Source organism: Phalacrocorax carbo, chromosome 1 (assembly GCF_963921805.1).
Source record: "Phalacrocorax carbo chromosome 1, bPhaCar2.1, whole genome shotgun sequence".
Taxonomy (NCBI): domain Eukaryota; kingdom Metazoa; phylum Chordata; class Aves; order Suliformes; family Phalacrocoracidae; genus Phalacrocorax; species Phalacrocorax carbo.
The window spans coordinates 217952314-217974240 of NC_087513.1; the positions used below are offsets into that span (position 1 = coordinate 217952314).

General features: G+C 53.1%; 1 protein-coding gene across 8 annotated transcripts in view; it reads left to right on the forward strand.

Annotated features, from left to right (window-relative positions):
- Positions 1-21927, forward strand: part of STIM1 (stromal interaction molecule 1) — a 103676-nt gene that overhangs the window by 24632 nt on the left and 57117 nt on the right. For 6 of the 8 annotated variants that reach the window (XM_064441640.1, XM_064441642.1, XM_064441644.1 and 3 more), the window contains exon 2: positions 12788-12921. In XM_064441640.1, the coding sequence (XP_064297710.1) occupies positions 12788-12921 (134 nt within the window). The remainder of the gene's footprint in view (positions 1-12787; positions 12922-21927) is intronic. The other 2 variants (XM_064441641.1, XM_064441643.1) reach the window with 1 other exon arrangement.

The following is a 21927-nucleotide window of genomic DNA, read 5'->3' on the forward strand; positions in this document are numbered from 1 at the left end:
TGCTGACCCCCTCAGAGTATCTGGAGTGGCTGCACGGGCCGGTCCGTGCCGTGGCAGAGGTGGCAGCAAGGGCAGGGCAACACCTGCAGGAGACCCTCTGCAGGTACCCACGCTGCTTCCCTGCCTAGAGCCCGTTTGGTCGCTGTAAGTCTGCACGTTCTTCTGTCAGGCGCTTTTATTTGACTGTTTGGAGGTAGCGGGAGCCGTGCTGACCTGTGTTGAGGTGGGTAGTGGTGGTACAAGTTCATTTAGACGGGGGATAAAGGAGTCCCACCTCCACGCTGCGCAGAAGCCGAACGGCTCGGCTTCGAGCTGGTCTGGCGTATTCTCTGCTTTCGGAGGCAGAGCCACAGCATTGCCGAGCTTCTCCCCAGCCTGCAGAATACTTTCGACATATTTAAGCTCTCCTTAATTTTGTAGGTTCTTTGAAGTGTTGTATCTCCTTTGATCCTAGGCTTGGCCTCTGGAAGAGAGCTGTGGTCGGGGTGGATGGAGCCAGAGCTGCTCTCAGCTTTGTTTGAGGCTCACAGGTGTGCGGTCCTGTCCCCCCCGTGCCTCCAGTGTTACTCGGCGCTTTCGGGCAGCAGCACAGTTCAACCTGGGAAACAGCCGAATGCAGATGGCTGTAGTTCATGCGGGTCACATCAAATCACGGAGCGTTGGAGGGCAGGGGTGTCCCTTGGAAGGACCTGGGCTGGCAGGAACCTGTGTTAAACCTGAAGTTCAGCAAAAATAAATGCAAAGTCTTGCATCTGGGATGGAATAACCCTGCTCAATGATACGGGCTGGGGACTGACTCTCTGGGAAGCAGCTTTGCAGAAGAGGGTCTGGAGAAGTGGCGCGTGGGCAGAGTGCCCTTGGGCGAGGGCAGCAGGAGGGGGTCCGTCAGGTCCAAGGAGGGGGTCCTCCCCTTTATCGGGCAGCTGTGATACTGCACTTGCAGTACTGTGTCCCCTTTGGGGCTCCCCAGTACAGAAGAGGTGCAGACATGCTGGTGCGAGTCCTGCAGAGCCACCACGGCGGTTGGGGGGACTGGGGTGGTTCAGCCTGGGGCAGAGGCGGGCACAGGGAGAGCTCACTGCTGTCCGCAGCCACCCCATCGCAGCGCCCAGAGATGGAGCCAGACCCTTCCCAGAGGTGCTCGGTGCTGGTAGGAGAGCAGCGCACGCGGGCAGCACCACGGGGAGCCCCAGCCAGGTGTGGGGAGGGAAATAAATTACCGTAAGAGTGGCTGAATACTGGATGGGCCCAGAGGGGATGTGTGGTGTCTGTCCTGAGCGACCTGATCTGCGTAGAGCTGCTTTGGGCAGGAGGATGAGCCTGGATGAGCTCCAGAGGTCCCTTCTGACCTACGTCATTCCAGGACTGTGATTTTTATGATTCTATGATTCTGCAATTTTAATTGACATCTTTACTGCACAGTGCATTGCTCTGGGGGTGACTTCGACTAGCCGTGAGGTAAGTGCTGATCTATTCTGGTCTTGCCCGAGTAATGAAATTAAAAACGTGTTTGCATTAGGTGTTAGGCATTTATCAATAAATACTCTCTGAGAGCAAGAGGGGAATATGTATTTCTCTGCCACCTTGTGAAAGCTACCAAGCTTTTTGCTTCTGTTTGCAACATGAAATTATGGGTCTTGAGCTCTTCTTGCTCCCAGTATCTTTTCGTGTCGTGTATCGCGTACCGGAGTGCCAAGGACCGGGAACCCCTGGCTTTGGGCAGGCACTGCTGCAGTAACGGCTCGTGTGCGTCAAGGAGGATGAGATGGGACGGCAGAAAGATTGTGGGTTTCTCTTTGTTCTCTTCTTAGCCGCCTTTGGCATCTCAAATTTTTCAGGCAAGAATGACTCACTTGTCCATTTTGTGGTTTCCTGACTTTTTAGCAATTTTTTTCTTTCACTTAAATAATTATTATTAGTTTTGCATCACCGTGCGCAGCAGCCGGCGTTCAGGGCCGCGTACCCTGGGCTGCAGCTGGCTGGAGCGGCTGACTCCTGTCTGTTACAGGTTTTCAGACTGACGTTGATTTCTTCCCACCCCTCACTGAGTTTGTCTTTCAAAATACCCGTAAGGCTGGCTTTGGCCACGCTGTGACCTCCTTGTCTCTTTACGGAGCGGGAGTGTTGATCCTGGGTCCTGGAGAACAGGAGCAGGTGCTGCAGGGCTAGCCAGCCCCCTCGATTCCCTCCTGCGCAGCCCCCCAGCTGCACCCCTCGGCGCCTGGGCGCTGCCTTTTAACGGTAGCCAGAGTGGCTTTCTGCCTATCATTCCCCAAAATATGAAAGGATGGTGCTACAAAACGAGGTGCACGTCAAGGAGCGACCCCTCGATTCTGCCGCAGCCGTGGTGGTTTTTCAGCTCGCAGACCCCCGCGCTCCGGTCCCTGGCTTTGCCCGTGAAGGTGTGGGGTGTCCTGAAGAAGCAAGTTCCCGTAACCTCCGAGAGCACTGCTGTTCGTGGCGTACCGATAAGGCATTTGAGAGAGAGATATCTTAGAAGGAGTATTTACCACTCAAATATTTTATGTCCGTTGGACAGCCCTGGGCGCAGCAGGGTTGGGTGCGGGTGTGGAGCGCTGCCTGGCTCAGCGATGTGCTTACGGGAGCTGCGGGGAAGCCGGCGACCTCCCGCTCGATGCAAGCGCAGGACTGCTCCGCCGGAGGGTTTTCAGCTGGCAGTGAAAAAAAAGGGTTTTTTAGACTTTCAGGCTATATTTCTAAAATAATTCCCCGTTGTGGTGGCGTGCTTAGGATCTACGTGGCCCAGGGGTGCCGCGGGTCCCAGTGGGTGCCGAGGGTGGGTTCAGAGGAGGGCTGGTGGTGCACAGCCGCTCCCCTGCCCAGCTTGGGGTGCTAGCACCAGCCCAGCACCCCGTCAGCCCGGTGCGGGGTGTCAGCGTCCCTCCTGATGCTCCCCTCTGGGCGTCTGTTCCAGCGCCGCCGAGTCACGGGCCGGTTCTAAGGAAGCCAGGGCAGAAACGAGCCGCGGCGCTGGGGACAGGCGACACTTGTCAAGCTGAGGATGCATCAGCAGGAGGCCACGGGCTTTGTCCCACAACCTGGGAGAGGAGAGCTGTTCTGGCAGCACCTGGAGAGCATCCGGCGTGGTGGGTCGCGGTCCCAGGTCCTCGCGCAGCTTCGCCTGCGCTGCCGGGGACCGGGAGGGGGTTGGATCTGGCTGGAAAAGGGCTGGAGCTCCCTGCTCGGGGGACGGGGATGGGGGGCGCAGTGGGCAAGGGGGAAGCTCAGTTGGGTCTCTGGGTGCACGGCCGACACTGTGAGTCTGGGGAATGACTTCAGAAAAGTGGCTGTTCCAGAGCACTGGTGCAGAATTGCTCATGAGAAATATGAGGAATTTCTAAAATATTTTTATAGTGAGAAATATTTACACCTCAGCGTTAATAAACATCCATTATATCTGAAAATAAGTAACCCGATACCAAAGTTAAAGTGAAGGCGGTCCACGTTCCTGTGAATGTCCCCTGAATTCTGCACGGGTTGTTTCTCTGAACACTGGTTTTAGATGGTTTGTGAACGTTTTTAGTGGGACCTTCCTGCAGAGTCACCCAAGGGCGTTGTTACTTTCTTTAAAAGTATATCGGAGATCAAATGATCTAATCTCTGGCTGTATTTACATTTTTTCTAGACTATTTAATTTGAGTCAGGTACAGGGTTTTTGGTTTTTTTCATCGTGCAAGCTGTTTCATTAAAGGGAAGAAGTATATCTTTGAACTCCTGCTAATGATGTACTTAACAGTTGAATGTTTCCTAGTAAGACTCGCGGGGTGGGTTACTTGTGCGCCGGTGAGGAACCGGGGGTCTGTGCCACAAAAGTGGTTTGCAGCGATCCGTATTAAGTGGAGTGGAAAACTGGGTGACTTTGGTGTATTTCTATTTAACTGAATGGTGCGGACCCCACTGGTTCAGAGGTGATGGTAATGTAACGCAGCAGCAAGAGGATGTGAATAATTTAGTGGTGTTGAGCAAGACGCTTGAATGCTGTCCTTCGTCTGCTCCTCCGGAAACTCCCTTCAGCTGGAACCTTCTGCCTACAAAAAACCGCTACGAAAATAACCGGCTGGGGTGCCCAGGCTCTCCGGGAGGATGGATGAGGTCCGTGTTTCAGTGCTGGTGAATTGTGTGCAACTCCGTGATATGACACACGTTCTGGAGCAAGACGTTGTGCCCTGCTTCTGCGCCTCCCAGGGAAGGAGTTTTACTGCCGTGGGAGCTGGTTCGAACAGAACAGGGAGACGGGAATGTGTTGAAATCCCAATTCTGTGTGACAAATTCACCTTTAAAAAAAAAGAAAAGTTTTATGTGTGCATTTTCACATGCGTTTGTGGACAAGTATTACATGTTAAACACGGAGTAGTGGCTGACAGTTCCTTATATAGTAAATAATATCCAGCTGTACAGTGTAAACTTGTAGTATAAAAACACTCTGAGTACGTTTATGACAGTGGAAGTGGTTGTATACTCTCATAACTTTGTTGTGCCCTATTGCTTGGTAATTAGAGCTGGAAAACTATGATTACTCTGCCCTTTTTTGCCTTGCTCGCGGTGTTGCTGCTCTGAGCCTTGCAAGATACCTCGGTTCCCTTTCATTTTCCTTGCCCCTGCAGGGTCTCCGGATACATTCCTTACAAAACCATGTGATGCTTTTGCTAAAATTTATTAAGTTGTCATTGGCTTTTTTTTTTTATTAAACTGAAAACCAGAGTCTTAGGGGAAGAACCCTGACCAAGGAAATTAAGCTGAGTCCTTGTTTCTATTAGTAAAAATATGTAAACAATTCTTGTTCCCCAAATGTAAGACACTGTTTTTTTGGCTGCCATTCCAGTGTTTTATAAAAGCGAGTTATGGAAATGACAGTTCTTATAATTAAACTGCTAGCTAATCCTATCCCGGTGGCTGCTCTTGCTGTAAAGCTCGGTGCTACCGGGGCAATCGGCTGCGATGGCATTAATGCAGCTTTTCAGTGTTATTAACGGTAGTGGGACCTTGTGGAAAAAAAAAAAAAAATTGAGAAAGCCTGAAATTAAACAAACAGAATTCTCATTGAGAGAATCTCCCAAGAGAAAGGAAAGATCTGGAATAAAATAGTTGAATGTTAGAGTCACTGAGCCTGGCAGGGACTTCTGGAGATGGTCCTCTCCGACGCTGCGCAAGCAGAGTCACCCAGAGCTGGTTGGCCAGGGTCATGTCCAGTTGAGTTTCGACTGTCGCCATGGATGGAGACTCCCCACCCTCCCTGGGCAGCTTGGCCGGTGCCTGAGCACCCTAAACGAAATAAAGTAAAAGTTAAGAATGCCTTTTCTGATGTTTAAGTCGGATTTCGTGTGTGGCAGTTCGTTGCCTCTTGCCCTTTCAGAGCGGGCTGGGGCTGACAAGGCGGTTGCAGCAGAAGGGAGAAGACTGGGAAGTACCATTTCTCCCAAGACATTTTGTGGGACGTGTCTTTCTGATCTGTTCATAAAACCAGCCCAAACTGTTTTCATGGTAGATGTCTCTCCAGCTCTGCCTAGTCTACTCTATCTCGTCTGCCTGTGGGTCTGTTGATGATCTCCTGGGTGGTGGCACCCAGGGGGGTGACCCCGGGCAGCCTGCTCCTGGAGATTGCCTTGGAGATTGCAGAATACCTTTAGTGGGGGTGAAGGTGGGTGGGAGCCCAGAACAATGGCAGGAGAAGGGACATCAAGATGGCATGTGTTGATAGTGCCCAGGCCTGGGGCCACCATCGCCAGACACCTGTTGGGGGAAAAGGGACTTTTTCTTCTGAAAGGAAAGACTGTTAAGAGGTGATAGTGGGTAGATAACGAACAGGGCATAAAACAATGAAGAAACAAAAGGCTCCTGATGACTCAGAGAGGTGGGGTGGGAGGGTCGAGTAAAGATGGTGGTGTCAGTTCCTGAGGGGTCCAGAAGTCACCCCTAAATCCTGGTGGGGCCTGCCACCTAGGAACAAGCTGGGACCAGTGGTGAGGGCCAGACAGCCAGTCGCTCTGTAGAGGCTGCTCTAGCAAAAATCAGTGCTGGGCCTTCTGGAAGAGGAAGATGTTGTTTAAACAAAACCAATTTCTCACTCATTTCAAGGCTTTTACTCACTGAAGGTGCCAGGCGCCATAGCTGAGTGGCCTGACATGGAGTGTCATTGCATGTGACACAGAGGGCAAGGTGTGCCCTCATTTACGTTATCAATGGGTCAGGAGGAACCCAAGAGATGATGTGGCTTTTGGATAGGTCTTCTTTTTTTTTTTTTTTTTTTTTTTGTCTTCCGTTATGAGACAAGGGTTATTTTCTGATTAATCTTCCATAAACCTTAGGCAAGGTTGCTGCCCCTGGTCTTGGTTTCTGCGTTTTGGGTATTTTTACAGCTGCAGCTTGTCCTTGCCTTGAGATAACAGGGTGGGGGAGAATGGCCCACGCTGTCTGGTGAAACCTCATGACCATGCTGTTATCAGTGCAGGGTCTTCTGCTGATTAAATTACTTGTGCCCTTATTCAGGCTTTTTCTGGCCTTGATGCAAACAACAAGTTCCTCCTCGAGATTTACTAGCTTGATTACTGTTGATGGTGTTTTGGTTATCAACAGGGGCCATTCTCGCAACTGCGGTTGTGCCTCGTTCTTAGCATTTGTGTTACAGATACTCCCTGGGTTGTCCTTGTGGTTGCGAGAAACCTGGGCAAGATCACTTCAATACATGTCTTGTTGCCCGACTGCTGGATGGGCCACTTGGACCGACGTGGTGTGGGGCTCAAGAGTTACGTGGCTATCATGGTGTTAATAAGAATAAACCCACTCTTGTTTTATAATAACATGACCTTTCCTTCCTATAATTTGAACTTTGCCTTAGTGTTGCTACATTCATTGCTACGATAATAAGCACAGGCTCAGAACAAGATGATCATGTAATATTTTGGGAGATATCTTTTAGCCTGATTTCATTTTTCCATCTGAAGTCACGTCCAAAGGCAGTATAAATACAATGACCATCCTGTGTTCTTGCTCTCTGTCACTGAGGTCAGCATGATAAATCATTGCAGAAAAGGCCCAGCCCAAAGTTCTGAGCTAATTTTGCAGTAGCTAAGGAGAAAACTCTTGCAGGGTAGGCGGAGGAGAGGAAAACCAAATCTGTGCAAATCAGCGTTACGGCATCCAATAATATTTAAAATAATTCTGCCAAGTTCCTCTCCCTTGCCAACTAAAATCAACCAAAATTACACAGACAAAAAAACCACTTCACCCTGGTTGCTGTGAGATACTCGGGCAATACCAATATCGTGGCCGCGCTACGCAGTGCCGTTAGTCACCCTTCCATCTCCCGCTGCCAGCCAAGGTGTAACGGAAGAACGGAGGCTTCCTGGCACACCCGGGCAGGGAAACACTGACTTCACCTCCTGAACTGCCGCGGCGTTGTCCCTGGCTGCCGCTGCGCTTGCCGTGTGTTGCCGTACCAGAGGTTTTTCCCAGGTCCAAGCGCAGGCTCCGTGAGCTCACGGGCCCCTCATCTCCACCGGCTTCCTACGGCAGCTGGCCGTCAGCAACGCGGGGCGAGGAGGCCCATGCCCCCGCTGGGCTGGGAGGGGAGAGCTTTCTCCGCTCACTCACTGGTTTTGGTCACCGCTTTACTGGGCTCATGGACTTCCCTGGCCATATGGGTGGCCACGAGCTAGTGTAGGGTAAACCGCCCGAGGTTTGTGAAGCAGCAGGACACCAGCCCTGCCTCTTGGGGAACGCCCAAGTAGTCTCCATCACTGCCCAGGTTGCCTTGTCATATCTGTTAGGAGGAGCAGCACATTCCAGTGCTTGTTTTCTTCTTCAGCTGATGAATGCAGAAACCTGAACCTTCAGATGGAGCCTCCTGACAGGTGCCCCACGCAGTATTTGGACCGAAAGGGAGGGGTCTTGTTTAGACTCTGGTTTGGTTGTGGGAGCCGGTGGGGGGACGCAGCTCCATGTCCCACAGCTGGGCACGGCGACTTGTCAGCGGAGGGAGGAATTCCTCCTTCTATGAATTTTTTCTGTTTCTTACAAACATTTTGTGTGGGTTTTTCATAGGTGAGCTTGAAAAAAATCTGATCTACTCAGTTCTGGATACATTTTGGTGGTGGTTGTTTTTTTTTTTTAACTGAAGTTAGCAAAGGATGAAAGGACAGCAATAGGTGTGTGAGGTAATTTGGACTGGAGAGAGAGGAAATGGCTGTTAATGTAAAGTAATCTGGTAGAGGCTGGTGAATCTTTGCATTTGGTTTGCATTTTGCCTTGGTGCTGTTTTGCATGCGGCCTCTTGGAGTGCCCTGCTCAGGGAGGCGCGGTGGGCCTGGTTCTTCCGGAGCTGAACTGTTTCATATTTTCTCCTGTTTTTTCAACAACTATACAAGGTAGGAGGAGGAGATGGTGCCGAGAATAATAATAATAATAACAATAATAATAATAATAATAATAATAATAATAGTCATCATCATCATCATCTTTCTAGATAATCAAACCAAACCTATAAATTCAGCCCAAATTGTGCCGGTTCCAGGCAATACTTGCAACTCACAGAAGTGCTCTGATACAAAACGCGTTGTCATTGATCACAGGGTCCTAAAAAGAAGTCACTGAAGAAGACGCAACCCCAGGCCCCGAGTGGCTGGATACTGGGGTGGGTGGACAAGCAGGGCGCTGGGGGGGCTGTTACGCCCAAGGGAGAGGAGCACAGCCTGGGGCTTTGTTCTGGCTGTGATGGGCACCCTCACGTCAGCCCGGCGGGTGAAGGCTTGGCTGTTAATGTGGGCTTCTGCTCAGGCAGCTTTACACGAGCGGGACTTCCTTCTGATAAGATTTACGTTGAAGCATCAATGTACGTTGGTGCAGTTGGGGCGAAGCCAGCCGAGAGCCGCTGCGGTGGTGCTCCCTCCGCCACCCATACTCCCTGATGCGCGCCTGTGCGCACCTATAGTCTGAGTCCTCGCTGGGGCTGTTTTGCAGCAGGAGATTGTACCGCATGTCTTCTCCCAGCATTAAATCACGAGATAAATCCATCGGGTTCTTCATGCCAGAGAGCCCCTTTTTAAAAACCTGCTTTTCTGACAAAAGCGGGTGCCTCCCCTTGATAAACACGGTTCGTCTGTGGGCTAGCAGAGGCCACCTTAGCGGAGAGCAGTGTGTCCCAAGGGCCGTGGTGTCTGACGCCCTGTGCCCGTTGGCGGCAGGGCGTGCTGTGCTGCTCTAGAGCCGGGCTGAGGCTGTACGTGCGGGGCACACGCGGCGGCGTGGGCTGCCGGCCGCTCTGCCTGCAGCGGCACTGCGTCACCGAGCCGGAGAACCCATCGGGACGGTTTACACCAGCCTTGAGTAAGAGAGACTTTTAGGGACCAACAGAACCTGCTCTGACCTGCTCTGTGCGTGATCAGGGTGAAGCCATATAAGAAACAGGGCTGCGCCAGTACAGCCGCCTGCTGCGCCCGCCTTTGAGGTCTCAAGGGCTTCTCTTACCCATTTTTACCCCAGTGTTGGAGATTAGAAGCCCATTCTTCTTAAAAAGCTGTAAAGGATAGACCAGATGTGGAATTTTTAGGGCAATTCTAGTTTTTAAGATTTTTTTGGTTTGTGGTTTTGAGGGCTTTTGGTCTTTCCTGGAGTGGGGATGATGCCCACCTCGGGGGGGGGGGGCAGCGGGGCATGGGGCGGGGGTGTGTGGCAATGACAGCCATCCATACTTAATCGTTGCCGTTAGCAAAGTGTAAATGGATTTGGGTATTTAATGATGGCAATTTTTAGCACACGTGCATGGGGCGCAGTTGTTTACCTAATGTACAGATAGATTTCCTGGAGGTGGTTCATCACGAGGATATCGCTGTTCTCTGGAGCGCTGAAGGATGGTCGGCTGTGAGGGTCTCCTGCACGTGACACACAAGCTTGGTCATCTGAGCAGGGCACCTTATCTGGAAAAACAAACAAAACCCCACAAAACCGCTTTCAGTTTATAATGTACGATCTTATGCAGCAGCATACAAAATTAGTTCAGTATTTGAAACATGCTTGTGCAAAATCCATAGCTAAGATCTTGAGAATACATTGGGGGTGTGTGTGTGTATATATAAACACACCAGAAATAATGGTTACAACTGTGATAAAGGGCTTGGTCAGGTTTGAATAACGCTCTGGTATCCATCTAAGTGGATGGGTGACTTTGTTTAAGGAGTATATGACTTTGAAGACCACAATTTATTCTGCTGCAGGTAAGTAAAGTTAAAATTAAATTCCTGATCATTGGCTTATGTTCCTCAAAATTAAACCCGGGATATTTTATTCAGTCTCCTGATTAGGGATACATACGCAATAAAGCTCGTTGTGAGCCACGTATTTAGTGTGGGGACACAAGATGAGGAAAAGCAACAGATTTACATGGCATTCTCGTTGCTTGTTTGCTTTTTGGTTGTTTGTTTCTGGGTTTTTTGGAGGGGTTTCTTTGAGTGGGTTTTTTCTTTTTTTTTTTCCCTTCCAGTTTTTGTTTTTGTTTTTTCTTTTTTTTGGTTTGGTTTTTTTCCCCACAGTGAGTTCTTACAAATATTTAAGAATAAGTAGCGTGTGGCTGAAGCTGCACTGAGCTCGGGAACTTTGCTGGCTGATACCACCTGCGTTTGCACGTGAGCAAAACGCGGGCCTGCAAGAGCTGCGTGCACCGTGGCTGCGTGTGTGATTCGCTGAGCTTAAGTTCGCGGCGGTGTTTAGGGTCTGGCTGGTTGTTTTTCACCCAGTCCAGAAGGGCTGGGGGGTGGGTTTGCACTGTGAAATCTGGAAATGCACACGCGACCAGCCGGTGTCGGTGCGGTTTCCCCCCGTGCGGGGGGCTCTGTGCTTGCGTATGGGGATCCGCGCTCTTCCAGAAGCCCAGGCTGGCTGAGGTGGGTCCCTCCGGTCCAACCCCCCGCTCACCCAGGGCTGGTGGCCCACGACCGTGTCCACACGGCTACGGAGTATCTCCCATATGAGACTCCACCACCTCCCTGGGCAAGCTGTGCCGCGGCTCGGGCAGCCTCACGGGGACAAGTGTTTCCCGATGTTCAGAGGGACCCTCCTGTGCTGCAGCGTGTGCCCAGGGGCTCTGCTCCTGGCACTGGGCACCACTGGGAAGAGCCTGGCTCCGGCCGCCCGGCACCCTCCCTGCAGGTGTTGATGCAGGTGGACGAGATGCCCGAGCCCTCCGCGCTCCAGGCTGAGCAGCCCCAGGCCTCTCAGCTGAGGATGCCCTCCCTCGCCCTGCTGGCCACGCTCCCCCCGACGCGGCCCAGGACACCCTTGGCCACCGCTGCCCGTGGCCAGCTTGGTGCCCAGCAGGACCGTCTCTGCCGAGCTGCTTTCCAGCTGGGTGGCCCCAGCCCGTGCTGGCGCTGGGCTTGTGCCTCCCCAGGGCAGGGCCAGAGCGGGGCTATTGGCAGCCAGGTCTGGTGGGGTGAGCCCTCAGCTTCACAAGCAAATCGACTTGAGTGGATTTCTGAATAACGTATATTCTGTCAGAGCCTCTGTGTAAGAGGGTTTTGGACTTCCTCTTGAAATTTTTTTTTCCATAGGGATTGTGTAGTGCGTGTGAAAATAATTAAAATAATTTTTAAAACTTCTGTGCCTTTAATGTTCAGAAGTCTTTTGTATTGATAGTGAATCCAAGTACTCGCTAGATGTGACAGAGAGGTGGATAGCCCAAATGCTCGTCTTTGGCTAGCAAGGCGAGCGCGTGCCCAGCTATTCCCGGCAGGTACGGCGCGTATAGCAGCAGCAGGAGAAAATCCATCTACGTTTCCTGTAAATAAGCTTGACTTATCTTGAGAGGATCATCTTAGAGTTTGGTTTGAGCTCATACGTGATTTGGACTTTTCTGCTTAAATTCACAGAAGTCCAGTCTGAATTCTCTTAGATTTTTTTTGAACATGAGGCCTCTCTAATGGGAACGGGGCCAGGAGCTATTAAACTGGTTTCACAGCAGTCGCGCTGGATGATTCTTAATCATCACCTGCTTACAGTGAATCCGACACAGCCTCTGTGTCAGGGTTTTTCTTAATGGGTGTGATACAAAGAGCTCACCTTTGGGGGATGTTTTTAGAGCCTGGCATCTGTGCTTTTGTCTCGCAGCGTTGGTCTGCGGTCGTCGCCGTGAGCCACGCATCGCACGCGGCAGCGCTGTGGAAGGGATGGATCGGCCGCGTTTGCTGCTCACGAGGACTCAGGCATGCAGCGAAATGTAAAGCGTTAATCTTGAAATGTAGAAAAATATGTGAAAGCAAGCCAGAAAAGTCCATTTCATAATCGGGAAGAAGGCTAACTTTTTTTAATTGACATGTTGTATAAACATACAGCTCTTACTCTCCAAATGGCCTAGCTAGAGGCTGCGCCAACACTAACAATCTCCAAGGGAGAAATGGAGCTTGTGAAGTAGGAGGTAGGATATAGCTGCAGCCCTGCGCCTCCCCTGCCAGCGGGGCGTCGGCGGACACCGTGCGGGCAGGAGAAAGCCCCAGCTGCGCGACCTGCCCTAGGAGGCACGCCGGGAGCCCCGGGGCGGTGGAAATGCTGAAGCAGTTGACGTGGAGAAGAGCAGCCTCGCCAAGGCCATGACCTACCCTTTGCTGTTAGGGATTTCGCAGGACCCTGGCTGTGGCACGTACCCCTGCTGTGAATGGCGGCACTGGGATGCTGTTTCTAGTGCTCAGCGAGGGCTTTTCAAACACAAGAAGCTGAGTGAGAGGACACGGTGGCAATATTTTTGGTACGGGCTGCCTAACGTTGGTGTTTTCTTCCTCAGCAGAATTCTGCCGCATTGACAAGCCCCTGTGCCACGATGAAGACGAGCAGCTCAGCTTCGAAGCCGTCCGCAACATCCACAAGCAGATGGATGATGATGCCAACGGCAACGTGGACGTAGAGGAGAGCGACGAGGTTAGTGCTCGGCTGCTTTGCCGTCCTTCTCCCACACAGCGGGCTGTTCTGTTCCGGGTAATGCTGTTGTGGCGGGGTGCCTGAAATTCAGGTGTGCAAACTCTTACGCCGTTGGCTGCCTATCTCCTCGTCTGGAAGCAATGTGCCGCCCTGAGCCAAACTTCTGATCCAAACGGTGTATTACGGTACTGTAATCTTCAGTGTCTATGGCTTTTCCTCTGTTCCGGGGGTTTCTAGCCACTTAATCTTTTTCTGCACACAAGGATTATCCATTTATTCCAACACTGAAAGACAAGGAGACTGGTTTACATGATTGTTGTAATTTCATTCCTTTTTTTAATCGTGGGGTTGGGAAACAGTTCTCTGAGCCTCTCTGTCGCTGTTGAGCAAATACACTGGCTGCTGTCTCCTTCACATTGCAGTGTTTACTACGTTCTTCCACCAGCCCAGCTAGAACAGTTCAGTGCATGTGTGCACGCTGCTGGGAAAAAGGAACTTTTTTTTGTTGTCTTGGCCATGGAGATTTTAGCTGATAACTTTATTGAAGAGAAATAAAGTTGTTTTCTTATGTAAGCACCAATAGGAATATGTGACTAGTAGAAAAGGGGAAGCTGTTTGCTTATGATGTTGCCTTAGCTGCAGTAGGTGCTCGTTTGCAAGGCTCTGTGCAAGGTGGGGGATTCTGTCTGATAAGGAGACTGGCATCTGAATAAGTAAGTCAAGGTGTTGGAGGCTAAAAGAAGGCAGACTGGTGAAGGGATCTGCTTCCAGTAACAGGTAGTTCTCCAGTCCCAGTTGATAGATTCATAGAATAGTTTGGGTCAGAAGGGGCCTTTAGAGCTCACCCAGTCCAACACCTGCCGTGGGCAGGGACATCCCCAACTCGATCAGGTCGCTCAGAGCCCGTCCAGCCTCACCTGGGATGTGCCCAGGGATGGGGCATTGACCACCTCTCGGGGCAGCCTGGGCCTGTGTCTCACCACCCTCAGCGTAAAACATTTCTCCCTTCGATCCAGTCTGAATCTCCCCTCCTTTAGTGTAAAACCATCCCCCCTTGGCCTGTCACAGCAGGCCTTGCTAAAGAGGTCGCCCCCACCCTTCCTGCAGCCCCCCTTTAAGCCCTGGGAGGCCGCAATAAGGTCTCCCCGCAGCCTTCTCTTCCCCAGGCTGAACCACCCCAGCTCTCCCAGCCCGGCCTCGCAGCAGAGGGGCTCCAGCCCTCGGAGCATTTCTGTGCCCCCTCTGGCCCCGCTCCCACAGCCCCGTGTCTGTCCCGTGCTGAGGAGCCCTGAGCTGGAGGCGGCGCTGCGGGGGGGTCTCACAGAGCGGGGCAGGGGGGCAGTTCTCCCAGTCCCTCAATCCACGGCAAAACCACTGCCCGGCTAGGGATGTGCTGCTGCTCCTGGCCTTGCCGCGGGGCTCAGGAGGGCGATGCGCGGCTCTAGAGCTACACAAGTTGCTTGAAGGGTGGAGGCGCAGGTCTCGTGCCAAGTCCCCGTCCTGCGGCTGAGGCTGGGCTGTGCTGGGAGCAAGGGCTGTTGAATGGTCGGAATTCTTGGCCCTGGAAGGAGGTGAGCCAGGGGCTGCTGAGGCTGCTGCTGGTGGTGACCCAGCGCCCAGCGTGCGCCCGGCCGGAGGCGGCTGGTGGGGCTGGCAGCCGCGTGTGCCGCGCTGCGGAGCTCTGCTGAAAGCGCCCTCCGTGCCGCGGGCCTTCGGTGAGGGGGTCGGTGTGTGTTTTGTAGGCTCAGGACAGGTGGTTTGCAGGGGATATAATCTGACATAATCTTTGTGTGGGGATGGGAGTTTACAAAATCGTGACCTGCTGCGTCTGGACCAAAAGGCATCTCTTCTTTGTTTTATTTCCCCCCCGTTCTGGTGCAGATGACAAACTGAACGCGCGTGACAGCACGCACAGCGCTGCCCTCTGAGCAACAACCAGTCCTTCACGAGCCCTTCTCCTGGGTGCTTTATTCCCTTTGCTCAGATAAAGAAACCGCAGTCCAGGGAGGTTAAATCTCCCACTCGGACTAGCGCAGCTGTTTGGTTTATTGGGTAAATCCAGCCATCACAAGGGCTCTTCCGTGTCCTGGGAGGTGACAGCCTCCAGGGACGTGGCACGGCAGCCTGGAGCTGAGCACCCTGTTTATGAGGAGCCAGCGGTGTTGGTTGGCTGTTCCCACGTTGCCGCGCTGTTCCCGCGGCCTAAGTCCTGCTTCACGGCATAATTAAAACAAATTAAAAGCTTTCAATTGCATTTCCTAAAATTTGGTGTTCTCCCTGGAGGCAGTTCTCTGCCCAGTGTTGCTTTGGAGCTGCAGCTCTGCCTCTCCCACTGACTCCTGGGGTAGCCTCAGGGAGATGGATTCACTTGCTCCATCCTACTTGCCTGTTATTAAATTGAGGATAAGCCTCATCTTGTCAGGGCTGGGCATTAACTAGCAATTTGTATGTCTCCCTGAGCAAATCTTGCCCTCTGTCTCAGTGGACTAGTTGAGAGCTTATTGTACAAGCACTAACAGTTTCAGATTCAACTAACTGTTGAAAGCCTTTGTACTGTCGGTTCGTTTTACAGTACAGAAACTGCCATTTTATGACTAATAACAATTATTTTTCTAAAAGGCTTCAGAATCACCGCCTTGCTATGGTTACTAGTCAGTCTTCAAACCCCTCACAGCTGGATCAGACCGATGCCCGAGGCCCTCGCATCGCTTGTCTGGGCCCCAGCATAGAATCACAGAAGCATTAAGGTTGGAAAAGACCTCTTGGATCATAAATTCCAACCCCCAACCCAACACCCCCAGGCCTCCTAACCCATGGCCCCAAGTCCCACGGCTACACGGTGGTTGAACCCCCCCAGGGACGGGGACTCCCCCACCTCTCGGGGCAGCCTGTGCCAGGGCCTGACCCCTCTGGCAGGGAAGGCATTTTCCCTCACATCCAACCCAAACCTCCCCTGACGCAGCCTGAGGCCGTTCCCTCTCGCCCTGTCACTGGTGACCTGGGAGCAGAGACCAGCCCCCCCCTCACTCCAGCCCCTCTCAGGGGGCTGCAGAGAGCGAGAAGGGCCCCCCTCAGCCCCCCCTTCTCAGGAGGGGAAGAGCAGCTCTGCTCCGGCTTCTGGTGTGTGCATTATCCCTTCCTGCGCCTTAGAGCTGCCGGGACGGTGTTGCTGAGCTTCGTGATCAGACTGTTGCATGTCCCTGCTGGGGGGACAAACCAAAAACAAAATGTGTTTTGGCTAATTGAGGCAGCCTGTATTAATTGATTTCCTTCCTGTAATTTGCCCATGCATTAAAATGCCACTGTGAGGCTGTGACAAATTGATAATCCTCAGGAAACCCATCCTTCTCCCTCCAACCCCAAGCGCGGCCCAGCGCCGGGCTCTGCCATGAGAACCGCGCTCTGGCTGTCGGTGCGTGCCGCGATGTGGGGTTTTGCCGGCGGGAGGAGGAAACCCAGAGGCTGGCAAAGGCAGCCCCGTGTTAAACCGAGCCCGGCGGATGCCGAAACCCCGAGGACCGGTGACTCCGGTGAGCCAGGCGCAGCTGGGGCGGTCGGGTGGCATGCGGGATGTGTGCCGGAGCGGCTGCCGCCGCTCGTGGGGGCTCGCGGGAAGCATGCGTCGCAGCGACCGGGAGCGTCCCCGTGGCGGCTGCGATGGCTCTCTTCCTCCCGCTAGCCCGCTGCTTTCCACAAGCGACCTGTGACAGCCGCCTTGGGGTTCAAGACGGAAGAAGATTAGCAAAATAAAATACAAACCACAGTTTGCAGCATAGCCTAGTCAATATTTTAAATATACATCTTTTCTGAGAATTGAAGATACTCTTCTGTGGTTTTCCTTTTATACTCCACGAGCGTGCTACGCATTTTATGTGCAAATACTGCTCTCTACGGAAAATACGTGTGTGCACGTGTAGGTCTCTGTGGCTGGCAGAGAATTAGTTTTTATATCTCTTTACCTATGGACAAAATGAAGTATTGTAGTGACCCCGGGTTATATCTGGTGGAGTTGGCTGCGTTAGGTTTACAGTTGGACTCGATGACCCTAAAGGTCTTTTCCAACCTAACTGATTCTGTGAGTCTATAAATAGTTGCAGGCTTTACCTCTGCTAAGCTTGAAACTGTAATTAAAGTTGCATTGAATTAAACTCTCAAAAAAAAGGCTTTGAAGCCACTGAAAAAGGTATTTCAAGAATTTTCCTTGGTGAGCCAGCTACTGTGTGAGCGCTCGGTTTCTCTGCTTTCAAGGTTACCAGCTCCAACCCACCACGTGTACCCTGTAATTGTGCTTTAACTCCCTGTCTTCGGTGGTGGGACAGGACAGCTGCCGGAGATACCATCTGAAAGAATGCGAGAGGCTCAAATTTAAGCCTTTTGCGGCTTTTACATTTAACCTTCGTACACTCTTCTTTCCGCGTGCGAAGCTCCCACCTCGGGAGTGGGCAGAGGGTGGCATGGCACGCTCCATTTCCATCAGCTTTTTAGCAGGCGATGCAGACAGCGACCCGGGAGGGGGTGTGTTACGGCAAAGTGCTCGTGCCCCCCCGGCAGCAGGGACCGGGCTGTGCGGGGCACGGCCAGAGAGGCTGCGAGCAGCTCCCTGCCCGGGCACCCGATGGGACCCACGGGCAGCCCTGCCACGGGGCGAGGGTGGGCTCTGGGGGGGGCTGGGGAGCCTCTCTGGGTCACGGGTGAACTCTGGGGGAGGCTGGGGAGGCTCTCCAGGGTCAAGGGTGGGCTCTGGGGGAGGCTGGGAACCCTCTCTGGGGTCAAGGGTGGCCTCTGGGGGAGGCCGGGGAACCTCTGTGGGTCAAGTGTGGGCTCTGGGGGAGGCTGGGAACCCTCTCCGGGGTCAAGGGTGGCCTCTAGGGGAGGCTGGGGAGGCTCTCTGGGGTCAAGGGTGGCCTCTGGGGGAGGCCGGGGAACCTCTGTGGGTCAAGTGTGGGCTCTGGGGGAGGCTGGGAACCCTCTCCGGGGTCAAGGGTGGCCTCTATGGGAGGCTGAGGAGGCTCTCCGGGGTGAAGGGTGGCCTCTAGGGGAGGCCGGGGAGCCTCTCCGGGGTCACAGGGTAGTTTGGGTGGGACGGGACCTCGGGAGCACTGCGAGGGTGCTGACTAGGGGTGGAAGCTCTTGTAATACCATGCCGCAAACAGTTCCCCTGAGTTAGGTCTCCCTTTAGTGTAGGTTTATATATTTGGGATTTATTTTTTTAAGTGGATTTGCAGCAGAAAAAAGTGAGCTAACTGATGTGTCAGCGTAGTTTCAGAACAGAACACGTGGATGACTGGTCAGCCTTGCACAAAGATTGAGCTGAGTGGGATGAGCTGCCTGGTAAACCACAGTTCTCGGCTCTTCGCCTTTCTGTTAACTCATATTAATTCCTTTTAATTAAAAAAAAAAACCCCAGAAGCTTCCTCTGTTGAGGATAAGGCCAAGGTAATTTTGAAGCTTGGGTTAATCACCTCTTCTCGAGGAGCATTTGCAAGCTTCAGCAGAGACCGCGGGTCTCGCAGACGTCGGTCGTGGAAGCCCGTGGTGGGACTCCTGCTCGGGGGTGCTCGGCTGCGGGAGAGCAAGCTCTGTGCTCCCATGCCAGTCTTTCCCTTGCTGGTTGAGAGCTTTGTGTTTGCATTTACTGTTTCAGCCCCGTCTCTTCGGGGTTAAGTTATGGGTACGTTTTGTTTGGATTAAAAGGCTTTACTGGGCAGAAAGGGAGAGTCAGACAGATAACTGTAACTTTAAAATATTCTAATTATAGGTGAAATTTTGTCCCAACAGCTTCATGCTGTCCTTAAATCATCACTGCATTTTTCCTTTCTGGAAGTGAATTTTCAATGAAGTTTAAGATGACATCGGTGACCTCAATTAAAATGAAAGAACCTTCCCTCATGGGGAAATCTTCTAATTAGCGATCTATTTCTGCTCTTCGCGCTCACTCCGAAGGCAGCTCCAGCTGTTTAGGGGCAGCTCTGATGGAGCTTCACCCCGACGAGTCTCTCGGATGCTGTTAGCCTGGTTTCCGAGGGAAACAAGGTTTATGTTAGTGCTCGACCGGTCCCTGGCTCCTCCCAACCTCTGATCCCACTGCCCGGGGTCAGGCGTCTTAGCAGGAAAGAGGGCTCGAAGACACGCGTTTTCTGCAACTTTTGTGAAAACAGGTAACGGAGAAAAGGCGTTGGAGTTGGTGAGCTGAGCGAGGGGAGCGCGGCCCTGGCCCCTCCGCACGCGCAGAGCGGCGGGTCCGTGCACGCGAGCACCTCTGGCCCGGGTGGTGCTCGGTGTTCAGAGGGAGGGCGGCACTGGGGGAGCAGAAACAGGGGTTTGTGGGGAAATGCAGAGGTTGCGCGTGTAGTTGGAGTTTCTGTGGATTAAAAAACACAAGGGGAAAAAAGCTCCAGAAAAATCGCACTTCATGGGATCCGCTGGTTTTTGAGCATGATTTCAGCCACCGAGGCAGCGGGTTTGTCTTAACCGAGGAACGCGTGCAACTCCAACTCCTCACCCCTTTTGGAGTGGGGAAGAGCTGGCTGGTCACGGGATTTGGCAGGTGGAGAATTAAAATGTAGGTCCCTGTGTCTAACGAGGTTATATAATCCCAAAATGGTTCTGTAATTGTTTTTTTTTCTGGAGGGGATGCGTACCCCGGCTTCGGAGCGCGCAGGCTTCGGCCAGAGCCTCCAGCTCTGGGGCCAGAGCGGCCGTCAGTGGAGGGCACTGAGAAAAAGTAATTTTGTCTCAAAACAGAGGTAATTTTCTGCCGCAGGCTGCTGCGGAGGTCAGAACTGAGGGTGGCCTCAGCAGGGGTTGGGTGTATTCCCCCCCGAAGTACTGCAGACCCCGTCGGTGTCTGACAGGGAGCCGCTCCTCGCCGCCCTCGCAGAGGTGCTCTCCCACGGGTGGGTGTTTCTGGAGGGCGTGCAGCCGCCGGCTGCTGCGTGCCTCGGGTTCTGCTCCTTCCCGTTTTATCCAGGAACCTGTTAAATCAGGCATCTTGACATCAAGCAGCGCTCACAGGCTTCCCGCAGCGATCTCAGCTCCTGTTGGTTGTTGCTCGTAGCGGTGGTTCCGCTCCCATCTCTTTCAGATGGGACGGGACCTCCAGAGGTGGTCTGGTCCCACCCCTGCCCCGGGCAGGACCACCCAGAGCCGCTGCCCAGGGCTCCTGAGTTTTGGGGGTCTCCAGGGATGGGATCAGCAGGGTCTTTAAGACTTTGAAGTGCTGCTTCTTAATGGTTTGCAATTTCTGTGTGCTGGTTCCTGTGCCTGGTGTTCTGAGCATGTGGGAGACCTGTGGCTACTTATATATATATATATATATGAAAAAGCATATACATAATGTGCATGCTCAGTACAGTTCCCTATGGATGTGAAATCTGTGGGGATTCTCTCCAATGGGGAAAAAAAGAGAGCTAGAGAGCTATACGGCCTGAAAATTGTTCGTGCAGTAGATGTGCCAACGTAGGCTCTGAAAGCGCCCGGAGCGCCGCTGGCGTCGGCGACGTGGGCGCGTTACGGTCCGCGCGACGGGAATGCCCGTCGGTTCGTGCTGGTTGGCAGCACGCGGCGGCTGGGGACAGCGTGGGTGGCGGTAGTACGTGCCCGACGGTACCAGGTGCGGAGCTAGCAGGTCTGCAGTCAGCTGAAAAGCATCTCTATTTTCTCGCTTGGGTCGGAGGAACAGGGCTGGATGCCCCACAGCACCAGCAACCCGGCAGAAGCCTTCACCTCCAAAGACCATGCCAGGCAGAGTTTGGCTAACTTGCTCTATTTCCACTATTCTTTTTTTGTCTTTTCCCCAGAAGATACAAAGGGAAAACCTGCTTTTAAGGTTTCCCTGGGCTTTGGGGCGTGCAGCCCAGCTCCTCGGCCCGTCGGGCCGCGCCGCACGTGAGCAGCCCCTCAGGGGAGGGGACGGCCCCGTCCTGCATCCTCCTCCCCGCTTGTTTATAGAGATGTTCTCACCGCAGCCAGCACCGTCCCCTCCGGAGAGTCCTTGGGGGTTTGTTGTGGTGATCGTGTGCTGAAGGAAAGCTGCAAGAGATCACTTTTCCGTTCTGTGCTCCCCGAGCTAAATATACCGAGCAGCAGCTGATCCCCCGGTCCCGGCGGGAGCTGGCAGCCGCGCGGTGCCGGGTGACATTGCCGTTGCCGCGCTCCCTCTCGGTCACGAGTTGAAGAGCCGGAGGCCGACGGCTTCGCCGCTGCCTGCCGGCGTCTCGCTGCTGCCTGCGGCGGGGCGCGCGGGCAGGGCACCCCGACGGCAGCGGGCTGCCCCGCTGGAGCTGCCCGAGTTGTCCGCGTTTGTCTGCAAGTTGGGAGGAGCGGCCGAAGCTTTCGGTGGGCGAGAGAGCGGGGAGGCGCCGGGCTCAAGCCATGCGCGCCTGGCGGTGCCCTCGGTAGCACCTGCAGAGGGCTTGGGAAGGGCCTGGAAAGCGAAAACTTTGACAGATATTTTTCGTGCCCTGTCTGATATTAAAATACCATCTCCTTATCTAGACGTGACTTTGTTTTTTAATTCTGTTGTTCTTAAAAGCCCTGATATAAAGAATGCTGCACGGTAATCATGCACCGGATGGTGCGTGCAGGGGTGTAAATGTGAAATCATCTTTGATTTTGTTGCGTGTGTGAGGTGCTGGAATGCGAGCCCCGTGCTTTGCTTGCCTCCCACCTCGTGAATCCCTCCTGCGTACAGGGTACTCTCACATCTCGGTAGTCTTTCTCACACTCTCCCTTAATTTTTTTCTCCCCCCGATACAATTTTCTTCACTTTTCTTTGGTGTCTTCTGTTTCTGGCCCATCTTCTCCCGAGATGGGAGGCGGGTGGAACACACCAGCGCACGTTACGCGGCAGATGTGTTCCCCGAGTGAATTGCGATGTATCTGCAGACCGTACTGACAATATATATATTTTTCATTAGCGGCTCAGCCCACAGCGAAAACGCTTCGCCTCCTGTCACTGGCATTTGTCGCCGCTTTGATTTGAAGGTGCAGCTCAAATCTAGCAAG